At 40.4% G+C, this 16,704-nt stretch overlaps 1 protein-coding gene across 1 annotated transcript in view; it reads left to right on the plus strand.

Moving 5' to 3' along the window:
* LOC136883237 (lysozyme) overlaps positions 1 to 12,591 on the plus strand; it is a gene marked incomplete at its 5' end in the record, with an annotated part of 464,330 nt that extends 451,739 nt beyond the window's left edge. The window contains 2 exons of the mRNA XM_068229762.1: positions 412 to 547; positions 12,388 to 12,591. Of these exons, the coding sequence (XP_068085863.1) occupies positions 412 to 547; positions 12,388 to 12,419 (168 nt within the window). The remainder of the gene's footprint in view (positions 1 to 411; positions 548 to 12,387) is intronic.
* Positions 12,592 to 16,704: the final 4,113 nt, after the last annotated feature.

The raw sequence follows: 16,704 nt of genomic DNA on the forward strand, positions 1-16,704 counted from the left end.
TGGTCCCGCTAATAAAGGAAGTAGCCAGGATGAGTGGTTAAGACGGTTAAGGCGCTGGCCTTCTAACCCCAACTTGGCAGGTTCGATCCTGGCTCAGTCCGGTGGTATTTGAAGGTGCTCAAATACGACAGCCCCGTGTCGGTAGATTTACTGGCACGTAAAAGAACTCCTGCGGGACTAAATTCCGGCACCTCGGTGTCTCCAAAGACCTTAAAAAGTAGTTAGTGGGACGTAAAACAAATAACATTATTAATAAAGGAAGTAGGAAAGGAAGATCGGTCGTACTTTGTACACGAATGACGTTGCTTTACAAACATAATGTAATGTTATACAAATGCATGAACTTGTCTTAAACACTGAATTGAAATGTTTCATGTTGGAAGTAATACGAATCATTCTTTTTTTCTTCAGGACTGTAACGGGGACGGCTCTATCAATTGTGATGATTATGCGATGATTCACCACAATGGCGGCTTCTCATGTGGAAACCCACTCTCGGCGAACTTCGCTAGAGTATATTACGGATGTCGACCTCCACTGACAGAAGGTGAGCATAATTAATTATGAAATTATTTTATAATTCAGCATATGCCAAACTGATTGTTACCAACTCTTCATGGGTTGAGTACATTTGCATCTATCTGTAACAAACTGAGATTGACATATCTAAGGCATTCGATAGGGGAGATCATGGGAGACTATTGGCAAAAATGAGTGCAATTGGTCTAGAAGAAAGCGTGACTCAATGGGTGGCTATACTTCTAGAAAATAAAACTCAGAGGATTAGAGTAGGCGAAGCTTTATCTGACACTGTAATAATTAAGAGGGGAATTCCTCAAGGCAGTATTATTGGACCTTATGTTTCTTATATATATGTCAATTGTAACTTTTTGATGATAATAATAAATAAAATCATGAATAAAATATATAACTAAAATTACTCAAAAACTTAATAAAATTAATAAGCATAATTAACCGAAATGTCCGTAGTATGGGCGCCAGAGTTCACCAGAATGGATCCCTCGAATTTAGATAAGAGCATGATAAACTGTATATCCCAGGGCGTGTACATAATGCTGCGTACTGGTACATCTGCTGCAGGCCTTACCTAACCTCCTGAAAACGACTAATTAGGTAGGAACTGCACCTAGGTTCATCAATAACACTGATTCTAAAATAGCTAACTATATTCTGAACAAATTCCGTGCATGAGCACCTCATCAACATACAACATTATACATATAATACACACATAAAATATTGCTGGAAGACTCCATATTTACAACAACAACAATAATGAAAATCGTGGGAAAACGGAAGCGAGAACTAAGCTACCATTTGTAGATAGTCCGATGAACAACGTACATGTATGAAGATAAATACCCTTCACTGTCTCTATATCAATTCGACTTACCGATTCTCATAATCGGCAGTTATCACATCACACAGATACTGTACCTTGTACTACTGTGTTCACATATTTTAACACTTGTTGTAAAGATATATACACACGTCTGTCGATCCTCAACATAAATTATGGAAAGTCTGAGATAGCTTTCACCAACATATAATGCCAGACCTCCACAAGTACAACAACACTTAATGCGTGCGCCCTCCACAATTTGTTGATCAGCCACTTTCCACGAACGTTTGAAGTCCAGTCCATTGCAGCCGTGTCACTCCAGTACCGTGTATCAGCACTACTTCCTTCTCGTACAGTGCCTCAGTTGTAGTTCTCTTATACAGTGTCACTGGTTGTAGTTACCTTCAATCAATCAATCAATCAATCAATCAATCAATCAATCAATCAATCAATCAATCAATCAATCAATCAATCAATCAATCAATCAATCAATCAATCAATCAATCAATCAATCAATCAATCAATCAATCAATCAATCAATCAATCAATCAATCAATCAATCAATCAATCAATCAATCAATCAATCAATCAATCAATCAATCAATCAATCAATCAATCAATCAATCAATCAATCAATCAATCAATCAATCAATCAATCAATCAATCAATCAATCAATCAATCAATCAATCAATCAATCAATCAATCAATCAATCAATCAATCAATCAATCAATCAATCAATCAATCAATCAATCAATCAATCAATCAATCAATCAATCAATCAATCAATCAATCCTGATCTGCATTTAGAGCAGTCGCCCAGGTGGCAGATTCAATATCTGTTGCTTTCCTAGCCTTTTCCGAAATTATTTCAAAGAAATTGGAAATTTATTGAACATCTCCCTTGGTAAGTTATTCCAATCCCTAACTCCCCTTCCTATAAATGAATATTTGCCCCAGTTTGTCCTCTTGAATTCCAACTTTATCTTCACATCGTGATCTTTCCTACTTTTATAAACGCAATTCATACCTATTCGTCTACTAATGTCATTCCACGCAATCTCTCCGCTGACAGCTCGGAACATACCACTTAGTCGAGCAGCTCTTCTTCTTTCTCTCAATTATTCCCAACCCAAACATTGCAACATTTTTGTAACGCTACTTTTTTGTCGGAAATCACCCAGAACAAATCGAGCTGCTTTTCTTTGGATTTTTTCCAGTTCTTGAATCAGGTAATCCTGGTGAGGGTCCCATACACTGGAACCATACTCTAGTTGGGGTCTTACCAGAGACTTATATGCACTCTCCTTTACATCCTTACTACAACCCCTAAACACCCTCATAACCATGTGTAGAGATTGGTACCCTTTATTTACAATCCCATTTATGTGATTACCCCAGTGAAGATCTTTCCTTATATTAACACCTAGATACTTACAATGATCCCCAAAAGGAACTTTCACCCCATCAACGCAGTAATTAAAACTGAGAGGACTTTTCCTATTTGTGAAACTCACAACCTGACTTTTAGCCCCGTTTATCAACATACCATTGCCTGCTGTCCATCTCACAACATTTTCGAGGTCACGTTGCAGTTGCTCACAATCTTGTAACTTATTTATCACTCTATAGAGAATAACATCATCCGCAAAAAGCCTTACCTCCGATTCCACTTCTTTACTCGTATCATTTATATATATAAGAAAACATAAAGGTCCGATAACACTGCCCTGAGGACTCCCCTCTCAACTATTACAGGGTCAGACAAAGCTTCACTTACTCTAACTCTCTGAGATCTATTTTCTAGAAATATAGCAACCCATTCAGTCACTCTTTTGTCTAGTCCAATTGCACTCATTTTTGCCAGTAGTCTCCCATGATCCACCCTATCAAATGCTTTAGACATGTCAATCGCGATACAGTCCATTTGACCTCCAGAATCCAAGATATCTGCTATATCTTGCTGGAATCCTACAAGTTGAGCTTCAGTGGAATAATCTTTCCTAAAACCGAATTGCCTTCTCTCGAACCAGTTATTAATTTCACAAACATGTCTAATATAATCAGAAAGAATGCCTTCCCAAAGCTTACATACAATGCATGTCAAACTTACTGGCCTGCAATTTTTTCTCGTTCCTTTACAATCCCCCCGGCTGCCGCCGTATGATCAACCTTTATAGACATCAACATCCTCCTCCTCTCAGATGATACGTCTGGATTGGTGCTTGCCAGCCAATCATGAGTGAACCTCTTGTCAAGACATTCCCTGAACTTCTCCTTTCTCCCAAGAGATAAACAAACTCTGGGGTATATTCCATGAGTCACCAAACTTTCCTAATACAACAACAAGCTCATCTCATCAGGCTGGGATATATACATGACTCATTGAATATCCCGACACAAGTACATCACAACAAACACTGGGGTATCCACATGACTCAACCAAATTACCAGAGTTATTAAAGCAATGTTTTCCCACTCGTGCAAAACAAATTACTCATACCTACATATGTGGATATCTTCCAGCTTACCAATATAAATGGGAAAATATACAAATGAAATACTGATAATAATAATGGCAATAATAATAATAATAAAAAATCGAATACTGACAATAATATCTCTAACTTCTACATATAATTCGGGGGTGTGATATATGTACTATCACACAATGATGTGAGTAAAAAAGTGGAATCAGAGATAAGGTTGTTTGCAGATGATGTTATTCTATACAGAGTAATAAATAAGTTACAAGATTGTGAACAACTGCAAAATGACCTCGATAATGTTGTAAGATGGACAGTAGGCAATGGAATGATGATAAATGGGATTAAATGTCAGGTTGTGAGTTTCACAAATAGGAAGAGTCCTCTCAGTTTTAATTACTGCATTGATGGGGTGAAAGTTCCCTTTGCGGATCGTTGTAAGTACCTAGATGTTAATATAAGGAAGTATGTTCATTGGAGTAATCACATAAATATTATTGTTAATAAAGGGTACAGATCTCTGCACACGGTTATGATGGTATTTAGGGGTTGTAGTAAGGATATAAAGGAGGGGGCATATAAATCTAAAGACCCCAACTAAGGTATGGTTCCAGTGTATGGGACCCTCAACAGGGATACTTGATTCTAGAACTTGCGAAAATCCAAAGAAAAGCAGCTCGATTTGTTCTGGGTGATTTCTGACAAAGGAGAAGGGTTACAAAAATATTGCAAAGTTTGAGCTGGGAAGACTTGCGAGAAAGGGAGACAAGCTGCTCATCTGAGTAGTATGTTCCGAGCTGTCAGTGGTAAGATGGCGTGGAAGGACATTAGTAGAAATATAAGTTTGAGCACTGTTTTAAACGTAGCGAGGATAACAATATGAAGATAAAGTTGAAAGCAAATTGGAGAAAATATTCCTTTGTAGGGAGGGGAGTTAGGGATTGGAATAACTCTCCATGGGAGATTCTTTGCGATGATTTAAGAAAAGGCTAGTAAAACAAAAGATTGGGAATTTGCCACCTGGGCGACTTCCCTAAATGCAGATCAGTAGTGATTGATTGATTGATTGATTTACTGTTACCAACTGTTCCTTGGTTCACTATTATAGTATCTATCTGCAACAAACTCATTCTACCAACTGTTCCTTGGTTCAGTATTTTACCATCAGGTTGTTGTTGTTGTTGTTGTTGTTGTTTGAGTCACCAGTCCGTAGACTGGTTTGATGCAGGCTCCGTGCCACTCTATCCTGTGCTGCATCCTACATCTGCTCTGATCTGCTTGTCATATTCATACCTTGGTCTACCCCTACCGTTCTTACTACCTACACTTCCTTCACAAACCAACTGCACAAGTCCTGGGTGTCTTAATATGTATTCTATCATTCTATCTCTTCTTCTCATCAAATTTAGCCACAACGCTCTCCTGTCACCAATTCGATTCAGTATCTCTTTATTCGTGATTCGATCTACCCATCTTACCTTCAGAATTCTTCTGTAACAACACATTTCAAAAGCTTCTATTCTCTTTCTTTCTGAGCTAGTTACCGTCCATGTTTCACTTCCATACAATGCCACGCTCCACACGAATGTCTTCAAACTGAGCAAATTTATTTTCTTAAGAGAGTCCTTCCTTGCTTGTGCTAGTCTGCATTTTATGTCCTTAATTCTGCCATTGTTAGTTATTTTACTACCCAAGTAACAATATTCATCCACTTCCTTTAAGACTTCACTTCCTAATCTAATATTTCCTGCATCGCCTGACTTCGTACGACTGCACACCATTACTTTTGTTTTGGACATATTTATTTTCATATTTTACTTCTTATCCAAGACTCTGTCCTTACTATTAAGTATTTTCTCCAAATCTTCTACAGTCTCAGATAAAATAACAATATCATCGGCAAATTTCAGGGTTTTTATTTCCTCTCCTTGAATTGTGATTCCCTTTCCAAATTATTCTTTGATGTCCTTTACTGCCAGTACTATATAAACATTGAAAGGGAGGGGAGACAAACTGCAGCTTTTAAAATTAAGGTTATATTTATTTTCAAACATTAAATTTCAACAAAACAACAAGATTTCAGGTACAGAGATGGTTTGGTACAAAACAGAAAAAGAGAAAAACCTAGAAAAGGTTCGTTAAAATTTGAGCTTCCTATTTACAGAAGTCGTTACATCAATAACATAGCGTTGAGGCTGGTGGTCAAGGAGACGAATCTCCCAGTTTCGTTCTCAGGATATTACACAAATATCTGTTACATTACAAGAAAAGAGCCTCTATGGTCTATAATTCAACCAAATAGACTGCGCTTCCAAACCCTTACAGCCTACTCAAATCAACCTTCAAGATAAGAGATTAGAGCGTCGTTGCTCAACAAAATTTACACCCTCAGGCCTCTCTAGGCGCAACCTACATTTAATAGTTCAAACAGATATCACTGTCTTCAACACTCAACAGTTTAACCACTTAGTAGAAAAGTTTTTACAGGAGTATAGAAATACTCATTCTACCGGGCCTTGGTGGGAAGCAACAGGTTCAATTCCTGGCCCCAAACTCAAAAATGTATGGAGGCGTACACTTGCGCTCCTTGAAAACAAAGATTAAAACCCTACTTGGGCTTGTGGCCCGACGATGCAGAGGCTAATCCCAAACTACTGAGGTGACTAGATGGACAAGTTAAATTACAATTTACAATAGTGAAGTCAGTTACAAAATCGTAGTCGCCTCAAGATTAATTGAAGGGGAACTCGAGAGGGTAACGCACTCTCTCCCCTGTTTTCAGTTGAAGTACTTTTGACTTGCTTGAACCTTTACATGAGAAGGAAGAAAGTTTATATTTTAGGAAATTGACTGTTACACAGTTAAAGATTGGAAAACTTCCCCTCGAGTCAGCTTGAGGTGGTAACTACTGATATAAAAATGGTGGCCATTTCCTTATCTGATGTTCTGCCTGCCGATGTACAAGGCCTCCACCTCCTCTCTTAACACACACACTCAGTAACACGACGATCAATAAGACAAGTTAACTCGAAAAGGCGTCAGCTTTTATACCCGAGAGGAAGGTTCGAGAAGGCTCTGGACTAAAACTGGACACACCCTCTCATTTTATTGGACAATTGATAAGTTACAAGAAGCATATGATTGACAGAAAAATAAATACATGAATTTTTCTATTGGTTGAGATCCCAAGTTGGCGGGAAGAGCTAGAAGTGTTGCCAACTGTGCTAAACCAAAAAATAAAAGAAATCCAGTCAGTTTAGAAAACCTTAAAATACCACACTACTCTATCACTTTAGAAGTGACATCTGTCGACTAACGTCTCAACTTCTTGCGCTACTTGTTTCAAGTTTTATGTGATGGATACCGTTCCTCAAGGCGCTTCATGTAAATGCACGGGACTGAGGTGTACCTCCCGGTACAGGGATCACTGTAAGTCTTCTTCTTCTTCTTCTTCTTCTTCTTCTGTGAATCTGGCTTGAGATAGTTATCAACGGGACAGCCTCCATGGTTCCCTGTCCTGAGCATCTTGCTTCAGTTGTTCATAGCTTCTGCCTTGTTTGACATCTGATAACATTCCAAACCTTCTTCTTCCTTTCTTTTCCTTCCATCTATTTTTTCCCCCCATCGCCCTCTGTTGAAGACAATTTCTACGTAGTATGTGACCCAACCAGGATATATTCCTCTTCCTTATCATTTTCATCAGTTGTCTCTTCTCTCCCGCTTTTCTTAGCACTTCATCATTTCTCACTTTATCTGTCCACTTCACTTTTGTCATTCTTCTCCACAACCATATTTCAAAACTTCCCAAATACTTTGTTTCATTCTTTCTTCATATCCATGTTTCAGCTCCATATGATACTAAACTCCACACAAAACACTTTGTGAACCTCTTTCTTAAATCAATAGGGATTGCTTTAAATGTCAAAAGCCCTCTCACCTTTCCGAAGGCTTCTTTCCCATAGATATTCTGCTTCTTATTTATTCTATACAGCTTCCATTCCATGTCAACAAACTTCTCAAGTATCTGATGACTTTACTTGTTCCAATTTCTTTCCCACTAGTGTTATATTAACAGCAATCTCCACTTTTCCTATTCTCATAACCTTAGACTTCCCAATGTTTATCTTCATTCCAAACTCTTTGCCCACTCTCTCAATATTTTCCAACATGACTTGTAGATCTTTTTCTGATTCCATAATACCGCCACATCGTCTGCGTATTTTATTGTCTTTATTGGTTCTCTTCCCACTACAACGCCTCTTGCTTTTTCCAGGGTCTCCTGTATCCGTTTTTCGACATATATATTGAACAGAGCCGGTGACATGCAACATCCGTCTCTCACTCCTACACCAATATCTTTCAGAATCCTCATCAGAATGCACCAGTTCATTCTGTCAAACGATTTTTTCCCAATCAATGAAACATATATACATTTCCCTATTCACTTCTAACATACTTCCGGCGATCTTCCTTAGGCATTCAATTGCATCTCTGGTTCCTCTTCCCTTTCTAAAACGAAACTGGTCATCTCCCATATTCTCCTCTATTTTATTTTCTATTCTTCTCAGCACTATCTTGGTTACTGTAAAACTAACTGTTCTATAGTCTTTACATTGTTTAGCATTAAATTTCTTCGGTAAGGGAACCATAATGATCCTAAGAAGATCTTCTGGCCAAATGTCTATATCGTATATTGTGTTCACCAGATTGGTCAGTCTAACTATTCCTCCATTCCCTAAAGACTTTAATGCTTCAGAGCTTTCCTTTCTTTAGGTCCTGGATTGCCTTCTCCACTTCCCATTTTTCTATGCTTGGTACTCTGGATTCTTCGACGCAATCCTGCTCATCCTCCAGTATCATTTTTCTATGATCAGCTTTATGATCATATAGATCTGTCATATATTACGTCCACACTTCCTTACTTTCTTCTAAACTTGATGTCATCTTGACGTGTTTGTTCATTACTCCTTGTATGCTTATCTTCCTTGGACTTCTCATCAAGCTCCTTGCTGTTCAATACATCTTTTCTATTTTTCCCTCCTTTCCCAACTTTTCTATTTCTTCACATTGGTTTTTCATCCATTCTTCCCTGGCCTTGTCAGTTGTCCTTCTCAGTTCATTGTTTAGTTTTCTGTTTTGTATTCTTCCTTCATCTGAGGAGTAATGTTTCCATTTTCTCCGTTCATCCATGTTATCTAACACCACCTTCGTTATCCATTCCTTTTTTTAATTTATTTTCCTTCCAAATTTACCTACTTCTTCTTCTAAGGTTTTTACTATTGCAGTTCTCATAGTGAGCCATTCCTGTGATTCATCATACTCATTCTCGAGTTTTCCAACTTTTCTTCAGTCCTTCTTATATAAAACCCGATTATGTTACGTCCCACTTCCTTCCAGCGTGTTTATTTCTGATATGTCTCAGTCGTGTTATATCTGCCACTAGCAAGTTGTGGTCTGTATTTGTATCTGCCTCAGTGAATGTTTTACCCATTTTGATGCTGGTTTTGGACCTTTGATTGAGTATAATAAAATATATCTGATATCTGGCTGTATCACCAGGACTCTTCCATGTGCACAGCCTCCGTTCATGGTTCTTAAACTAGGTGTTAGCAATCCGAAGGTCAAGGCTCTTGCAGAAATCAATTAGCTTTTCTCCTCTTTCATTTCTTCTCCCTAAACCATAATCTCCGACCACATTACTCTGTCCTTCACTTCCCACTACACTATTCCAATCTTCCATCATTACAGTTCTTACTGGACCTTCTCCATTCTCCTCAAACACCTCCTCTATCTGCTCATAAAATCCGTTCTACCTCTTCCTCGTCCGCATCCATTGTAGGCATATATACTTGAATGATCAGTGTATCAACAGGGTCACTCTGTATCTTGATTGCCAGTACCCTATCACTTACAGGCATCACCTTAATTATAATACTATCTAGAACTTTTCTATCCAATGGTCCTACTGCTCCCTGCCTGTGTTCTCTTCCTTTATAAATCATCTTGTAATCTCCAGATACAAGCTCTCCTTCTCCTTCCCACCACAATTCGCATTATCCTAAAATACTGATATCGTATTTCTCCATTTCCCTCTTCACATTCTGTAGTTTAGCTTTCTCATTCATCGTTCTGACATTCCAGGTACCAATCCTCAACAGTTGAGATGTCTTCTTTTTCCCATTCCGCTCAATCTTCACATCCCATAGTTCTTCTGATACAGCGCCCACCCGGAGATCCGAATGTGGGCGTAGTACTCTGGAATTAAATTTCTTCTCAGGAACAGCCGTACACAGTACATGGATTTTGTCCAGTGGGACTAGGGATACTACAAGAGTCTTTAATGCGGTAGTTTTCCCTTGCCTTCCGCATCCTATGCCGTTGACATCCAATAAGTTCATCCGCATTTAGGGGTGATTTCTTACCCCAAGGGCAAGAGGGTGCCCTTTTCTCCACTCGCTCATCCACCCTCCTAGGAGGCTGTTGGCCCTTTATAGAGGGGGCCCACTTATACCGGTGGTCGTCGGGTTTCTTTAAATTTTACTCGTATTAATCCCAGAGTCCAGGGTTGCCTCTTCCGCCATCTCAAACGTACCGAAGTCCACCTTCTCCGCCGTAGATGCCGTTGAGGTCTTCACTCGTAACCCTGAGCTGGCACCCATACCAGATGTTACACACAGGGTCAGTGTGCTCTGGGACTCGCATAGGCAGGGGCGCCACTCCCTGGGTAGGGCTGCCTCCGAAGACGGTACCTACCTGCTACCTGGATGGGTCGTATTAGGGATGTAAAGGAGAGAACATATAAGTCTCTAGTAAGACCACAAATAGAGTATAGTTCCATTGTAAGGGACCCTCACCAGGATTACTTGATTCAAGAAGTGGAAAAGATCCAAATAAAAGCAGTTCGATTTGTTCTGGATGATTTCCGACAAAAGAGTAGCGTTACAAAAATGTTGCAAAGTTTGGGCTGGGAAGAGTTGGGAGAAAGGAGATGAGCTGCTCGACTAAGTGGTATGTTCCCAGCTGTCAGTGGAGAGATGGCGTGGAATGACATTAGTAGACGAATAGGTTTGAATGGCGTTTATAAAAGTAGGAAAGATCACAATATGAAGATAAAGTTTGGAATTCAAGAGGACAAACTGGGGCAAATAATTGTTTATAGGAAGGAAAGTTAGGGATTGGAATTACTTACCAAGGGGGATGTTCAATAAATTTCCAATTTCTTTGAAATCATTTAAGGAACAGGTAAGCAAGAGATTGGAAATCTGCCACCTGGACGTCTCCCTAAATGCTGATCAGGATTGATTGATTGATTGATTGATTGATTGATTGATTGATTGATTGATTGATTGATTGATTGATTGATTGATTGATTGATTGATTGATTGATTGATTGAATACTTTATGCTCGCTTTGTTAGATGTGGTTTGTGTTTGCAGCATATCTACCACGAGATTCTTTATTGCAGAAACTACGAAAAACTTGCTTTCGTGTGTAACGTGCCTTGTTGTACTGATTAACCTTTGTTTTCGCCATAGTAATCTTATTGTATTGCCTTTATTGGCCCACAATCAGTGCAGGAATTACAGTACATTCTCTTAATGCCGCTACAATACTTGCACGTCGTGTTACAATTACTAACGGAATAGAAATGATCACACCAAGCTCGACAGCTGCAGTCGCTTAAGTGCGGCCAGTATCCAGTATTCGGGAGATAGTAGGTTCGAACCCCACTGTCTGCAGCCCTGAAGATGGTTTTCCGTGGTTTCCCATTTTCACACCAGGCAAATGCCGGGGCTGTACCTTAATTAAGGCCACGGCCGCTTCCTTCCCACTCATAGCCCTTCCCTGTCCCATAGTCGCCATAAGACCTATCTGTGTCGGTGCGACGTAAAGCAACTAGCAAAAAAATGATCAGAGGTGCGGTCATTCGACAAGTGAACCCAGCTCGTGCCGCAGTCCTGAGTATCCAAGCACGTCAATTCAAACGTGCGAGACTTAACGCTTTCTGTAGGTCGCATGAATTATTCTCCGAAAGGAGTGTTTTTACCGTTGTATGACCGTTGTATTATTCTTTGTCCATTGATGGTTTGTGAAAAGTTTACATAAGATCCGTGATTCCCCTGTACGTGCCTTTGCCCTGTAAGACAAAGTCATCGAGATAAGCGAAACATATTTATTTATTTATCTATCTATCTATCTATCTATCTATCTATCTATCTATCTATCTATCTATCTATCTATCTATCTATCTATCTATCTATCTATCTATCTATCTATCTATCTATCTATCTATCTATCTATTTATTTATTTATTTATTTATTTATTTATTTATTTATTTATTTATTTATTTATTTATTTATTTATTTATTTATTTATTTATTTATTTATTTATTTATTTATTTATTTATTTATTTATTTATTTATTTATTTATTTATTTATTTATTTATTTATTTATTTATTTATTTATTTATTTATTTATTTCAATAAGGTCTCTGTGCACATGACAATAATTTTTCCCTTTGTGTTCTTCTTTTCAGAAGAGGCGTTCCTTTTATCGAACTCTGGGTGAGGCAGATGGTCCTTGGAATATTTTTCTGGAGTGTTCGACCTACAGTTACGCCAGTACAGTACATGCACCAGAAGATATTATTTCCTGCAATTGACTTTTATTTATTTTCGAAATATTTCTTTTAGTGTGTACTTTAAGGTAAACGTATTAATAAATAATTATTTCAAGGGAACGTAACTGTGTTTAATGTTGAACACATTTTTAACAGATAAAGTGGCGGCCCCCATACAACAAAAACGTAAAATTAAGTGATTTCCTTATATGTGCCTAAAGTTGAAGGGCTAAAGGGCCCGAAAAGGTTTCAAATTATGAGTCCTGTATAGCTCTATCAAACTTTTTAAAAACAGAACAAATTTCGAAAATTACTTCCAGCCTAAATGCAGTTCCGGGAAAACAGCCGGACTGATGGTAATGGTAAAAGATTGAGGAGGCCTACAGAAGATCGTGAAGATTGGGCTACAATCGTGAGAGAGTCCAAGGCCCTACAAGGGCTGTAACGCCGAGGAGTAAGTACATATGATGTCTGAATACGTAAACACATTCCCACATTTGTCACATTCAAACAATAACAACGACCCTGTTATTCACCTTGTTCTCTGTGCATTATCCGCTGACTAGGGCCTGAGTGTGATCTCTGCTGCCATTCAGCATGTTTTCCACAAAGGAATGCGTTGACATTATCCTCATTTATGGTGAAGCAAGACAAAACCCGTGCGAGGCACTACCAGGAACGATATCCCGATAGGCGACACTCGGCTGCTACGGAATTCCGCCGTGTTGGGAAACGCCTCAGGTCAACAGGCGTGATTTCGAAACAGCCACCAGTCCGCGGCAGGCCCGTATCAGTACATATCAGTACAAGAACGAGTGCACGACAGGTGAACAGCCAGCCGTCCATCTGGCGAATACTGCATGAACATAAATTACACCCATACCACCTTGAGCTACACCAAGAACTCCATAGGCGGGATTTCGAAGCTCGAATGGAGTTCTACTGGTGGCTAATAGGCAGGCTGACAATGATACAGCATTCGTATCGCACATCTTGTTCTCGGACGAATCGCGCTTCCACAATAATGGGAACGCCAATCGCTACAACATGCACTATTGGAGTACGGAAAATCTTCACTGAGTGCGATAGGCGGCATATCAAGTACGATGGGGAGTAAATGTGTGGCGTGGAATTTTGGGGTATCATCTGATTGGACCTTATTTATATGAAGGTCATTGGACGGACCCACGCTACCTGCACTTTCTGCGTCAGGAACTCCCACTTCTGCTGGAGGATGTGCCCTTGCACGACCGTTAGAAATGTGGTTGCAACAGGATGGAGCTCCACCATATTCGAATTTGCCCGTTTGTAACCATCTGAACGACGGAAATGAATAGGACGAAGATGCCCTGTTCTTGCCGGGCTGAGTGGCTCAGAAGGTTGAGGCACTGCCCTTCTGACCCCAACTTGGCAGGTTCGATCCTGGCTCAGTCCGGTGGTATTTGATGGTGCTCAAATCCGACAGCCTCGTGTCGGTAGATTTACTGGCACGTAAAGGAGCTCCTGCGGGACTAAATTCCGGCAACTCGGCGTCTCCGAAAACCGTAAAAGTAGTTAGTGGGACGTAAAGCAAATAACATTAATTATTAAGAAGCCCTGTTCCTTGGCCCGCCAGATCACCGGATTAAACGCCGTTAGAATTCTTCTTGTGGTGACATTTGAAGAACGTCATTAACCCTCAAGCAGGAGAAAAACCTGACCAGCTCCGGCAACTTATCATGGACCCTTGCCGAATAAGTACACCTGGAATGCTTCAGCGCACAAGACGATCTATTGGATCCCGGGCCCGAATGTGCATAAACCAGAACGGGCATCACGTCGAGCATTTGCTGCGATAAAACATTGACAGTGCAATTGTGATCTTAGTAGGCCTATTTCCAGTCCGTATGTGTCCGGCCTGCTAACTAATCGGCCCTTCTTAGGGCCACAAACACATTCATTCACACGCAGTTTGCATGAAAGTGGGTAGGCCTACTGAACTTACATTACGTGCGGTACGTGTTAAACAACTATTTCGAAAATATCGAACCTTTGCCCCGAAATACCACCTCCCACCTCTCAAATACGCCCTCTCCGCCAGGCCTTTACCAACTTCGCTAAGGAACGCGCACGCGCTCCAGTGTTTAATACGAGCATGATAAATGGCGTTCTATCATGGTGAGGCGATAAATACCAAGATATTCGATTGTGGTGTCTGAGCATACCGGCAGGAAGCAGTGACGGGACTATCGAATGAAAATACTGAATTATTTGATAGTCGTCCACTTGTATCTATTCCTATTGGAAAAGAAGTAAGTAGATTATCCCCATTTTTTACCATTTTCAGGTTTCTGAAATTCATTTTACATCCCATGACATTATCAGGAAACAAGTGTGTATGACGAAGAAACAGGCGCTTGGAAGTCTTAGATTGAATTCCTTATGACCATTATGTAAAATTTATTTTGAGAAAATAACAATTTGGTTGACATAATAGTATAATTTCCCTGTAATAAAGTGACAGTATTTATTATAAACTGCAACTGTTATTGAGTGTACTTACTTATGACCATCTACAAGACCCATCTTCCCAAATTCAGTAATCCTTGAAGAAGCGAGTCTTGCAGGAATTTGTTGAAGTACCCAGTTTACAATGCTGTACTTAGGATACTCGGTTTATACGAGTATTAAATGCACAACGTATTCTATAGCTGTCATAATGGTTCAGAATATCTCTTTTTGTTGACATTCTTCTAAAATAAAAGTATGTACAGTATGTAAACTCCTCGCTGAGTGAATATTCTCATAGGTATTGTACTGGATGTATTCAAATTTTTGGGACGTACAATGGACCTTCTACTTAAGTGATTTGTAGTGGAAAGTAAACCATAAATTAATCGCATCTGAACTGAATACACTTTGATTAATCAACAAACTCTCATATTCAATACCTTCTTCAGTTATGGCATATTAACAATATCTAACAACTATTATGAATGTATTAGAGAGTCAAGAGAACATGTTTTATTTTCAGTTATCATTTATTTATTTATTTATTTATTTATTTATTTATTTATTTATTTATTTATTTATTTATTTATTTACACTGACTGACAGAGCAAAAGCAACACCAAGAAGGAGTGGTTCGAAAGAGATGAAAGGTGGGGAAAAAACAGAGACGGCACGGACGAATAATTGATGTTTATTTCAAACCGATATGCAGGTTACACAATGCGCACGGCATCGACTCAGTAGGATGTAGGACCACCGCGAGCGGCGATGCACGCAGAAACACGTCGAGGTACAGAGTCAATAAGAGTGCGGATGGTGTCCTGAGGGATGGTTCTCCATTCTCTGTCAACCATTTGCCACAGTTAGTCGTCCGTACGAGGCTGGGGCAGAGTTTGCAAACGGCGTCCTATGAGATCCCACACGTGTTCGATTGGTGAGAGATCCGGAGAGTACGCTGGCCACGGAAGCATCTGTACACCTCGTAAAGCCTGTTGGGAGATGCGAGCAGTGTGTGGGCGGGCATTATCCTGCTGAAACAGAGCATTGGGCAGCCCCTGAAGGTACGGGAGTGCCACCGGCCGCAGCACATGCTGCACGTAGCGGTGGGCATTTAACGTGCCTTGAATACGCACTAGAGGTGACGTGGAATCATACGCAATAGCGCCCCAAACCATGATGCCGCGTTGTCTAGCGGTAGGGCGCTCCACAGTTACTGCCGGATTTGACCTTTCTCCACGCCGACGCCACACTCGTCTGCGGTGACTATCACTGACAGAACAGAAGCGTGACTCATCGGAGAACACGACGTTCCGCCATTCCCTCATCCAAGTCGCTCTAGCCCGGCACCATGCCAGGCGTGCACGTCTATGCTGTGGAGTCAATGGTAGTCTTCTGAGCGGCCGCGGGGAGTGCAGGCTTCCTTCAACCAATCGACGGGAAATTGTTCTGGTCGAAATTGGAACAACCAGGGTGTCTTGCACATGCTGAAGAATGGCGGTTGACGTGGCTTGCGGGGCTGCCACCGCTTGGCGGCGGATGCGCCGATCCTCGCGTGCTGACGTCACTCGGGCTGCGCCTGGACCCCTCTCACGTGCCACATGTCCCTGCGCCAACCATCTTCGCCACAGGCGCTGCACCGTGGACACATCCCTATGGGTATCGGCTGCGATTTGACGAAGCGACCAACCTGCCCTTCTCAGCCCGATCACCATACCCCTCGTAAAATCGTCTGTCTGCTGGAAA

The sequence above is a fragment of the Anabrus simplex genome, chromosome 1 (assembly GCF_040414725.1).
Source record: "Anabrus simplex isolate iqAnaSimp1 chromosome 1, ASM4041472v1, whole genome shotgun sequence".
Lineage (NCBI taxonomy): Eukaryota > Metazoa > Arthropoda > Insecta > Orthoptera > Tettigoniidae > Anabrus > Anabrus simplex.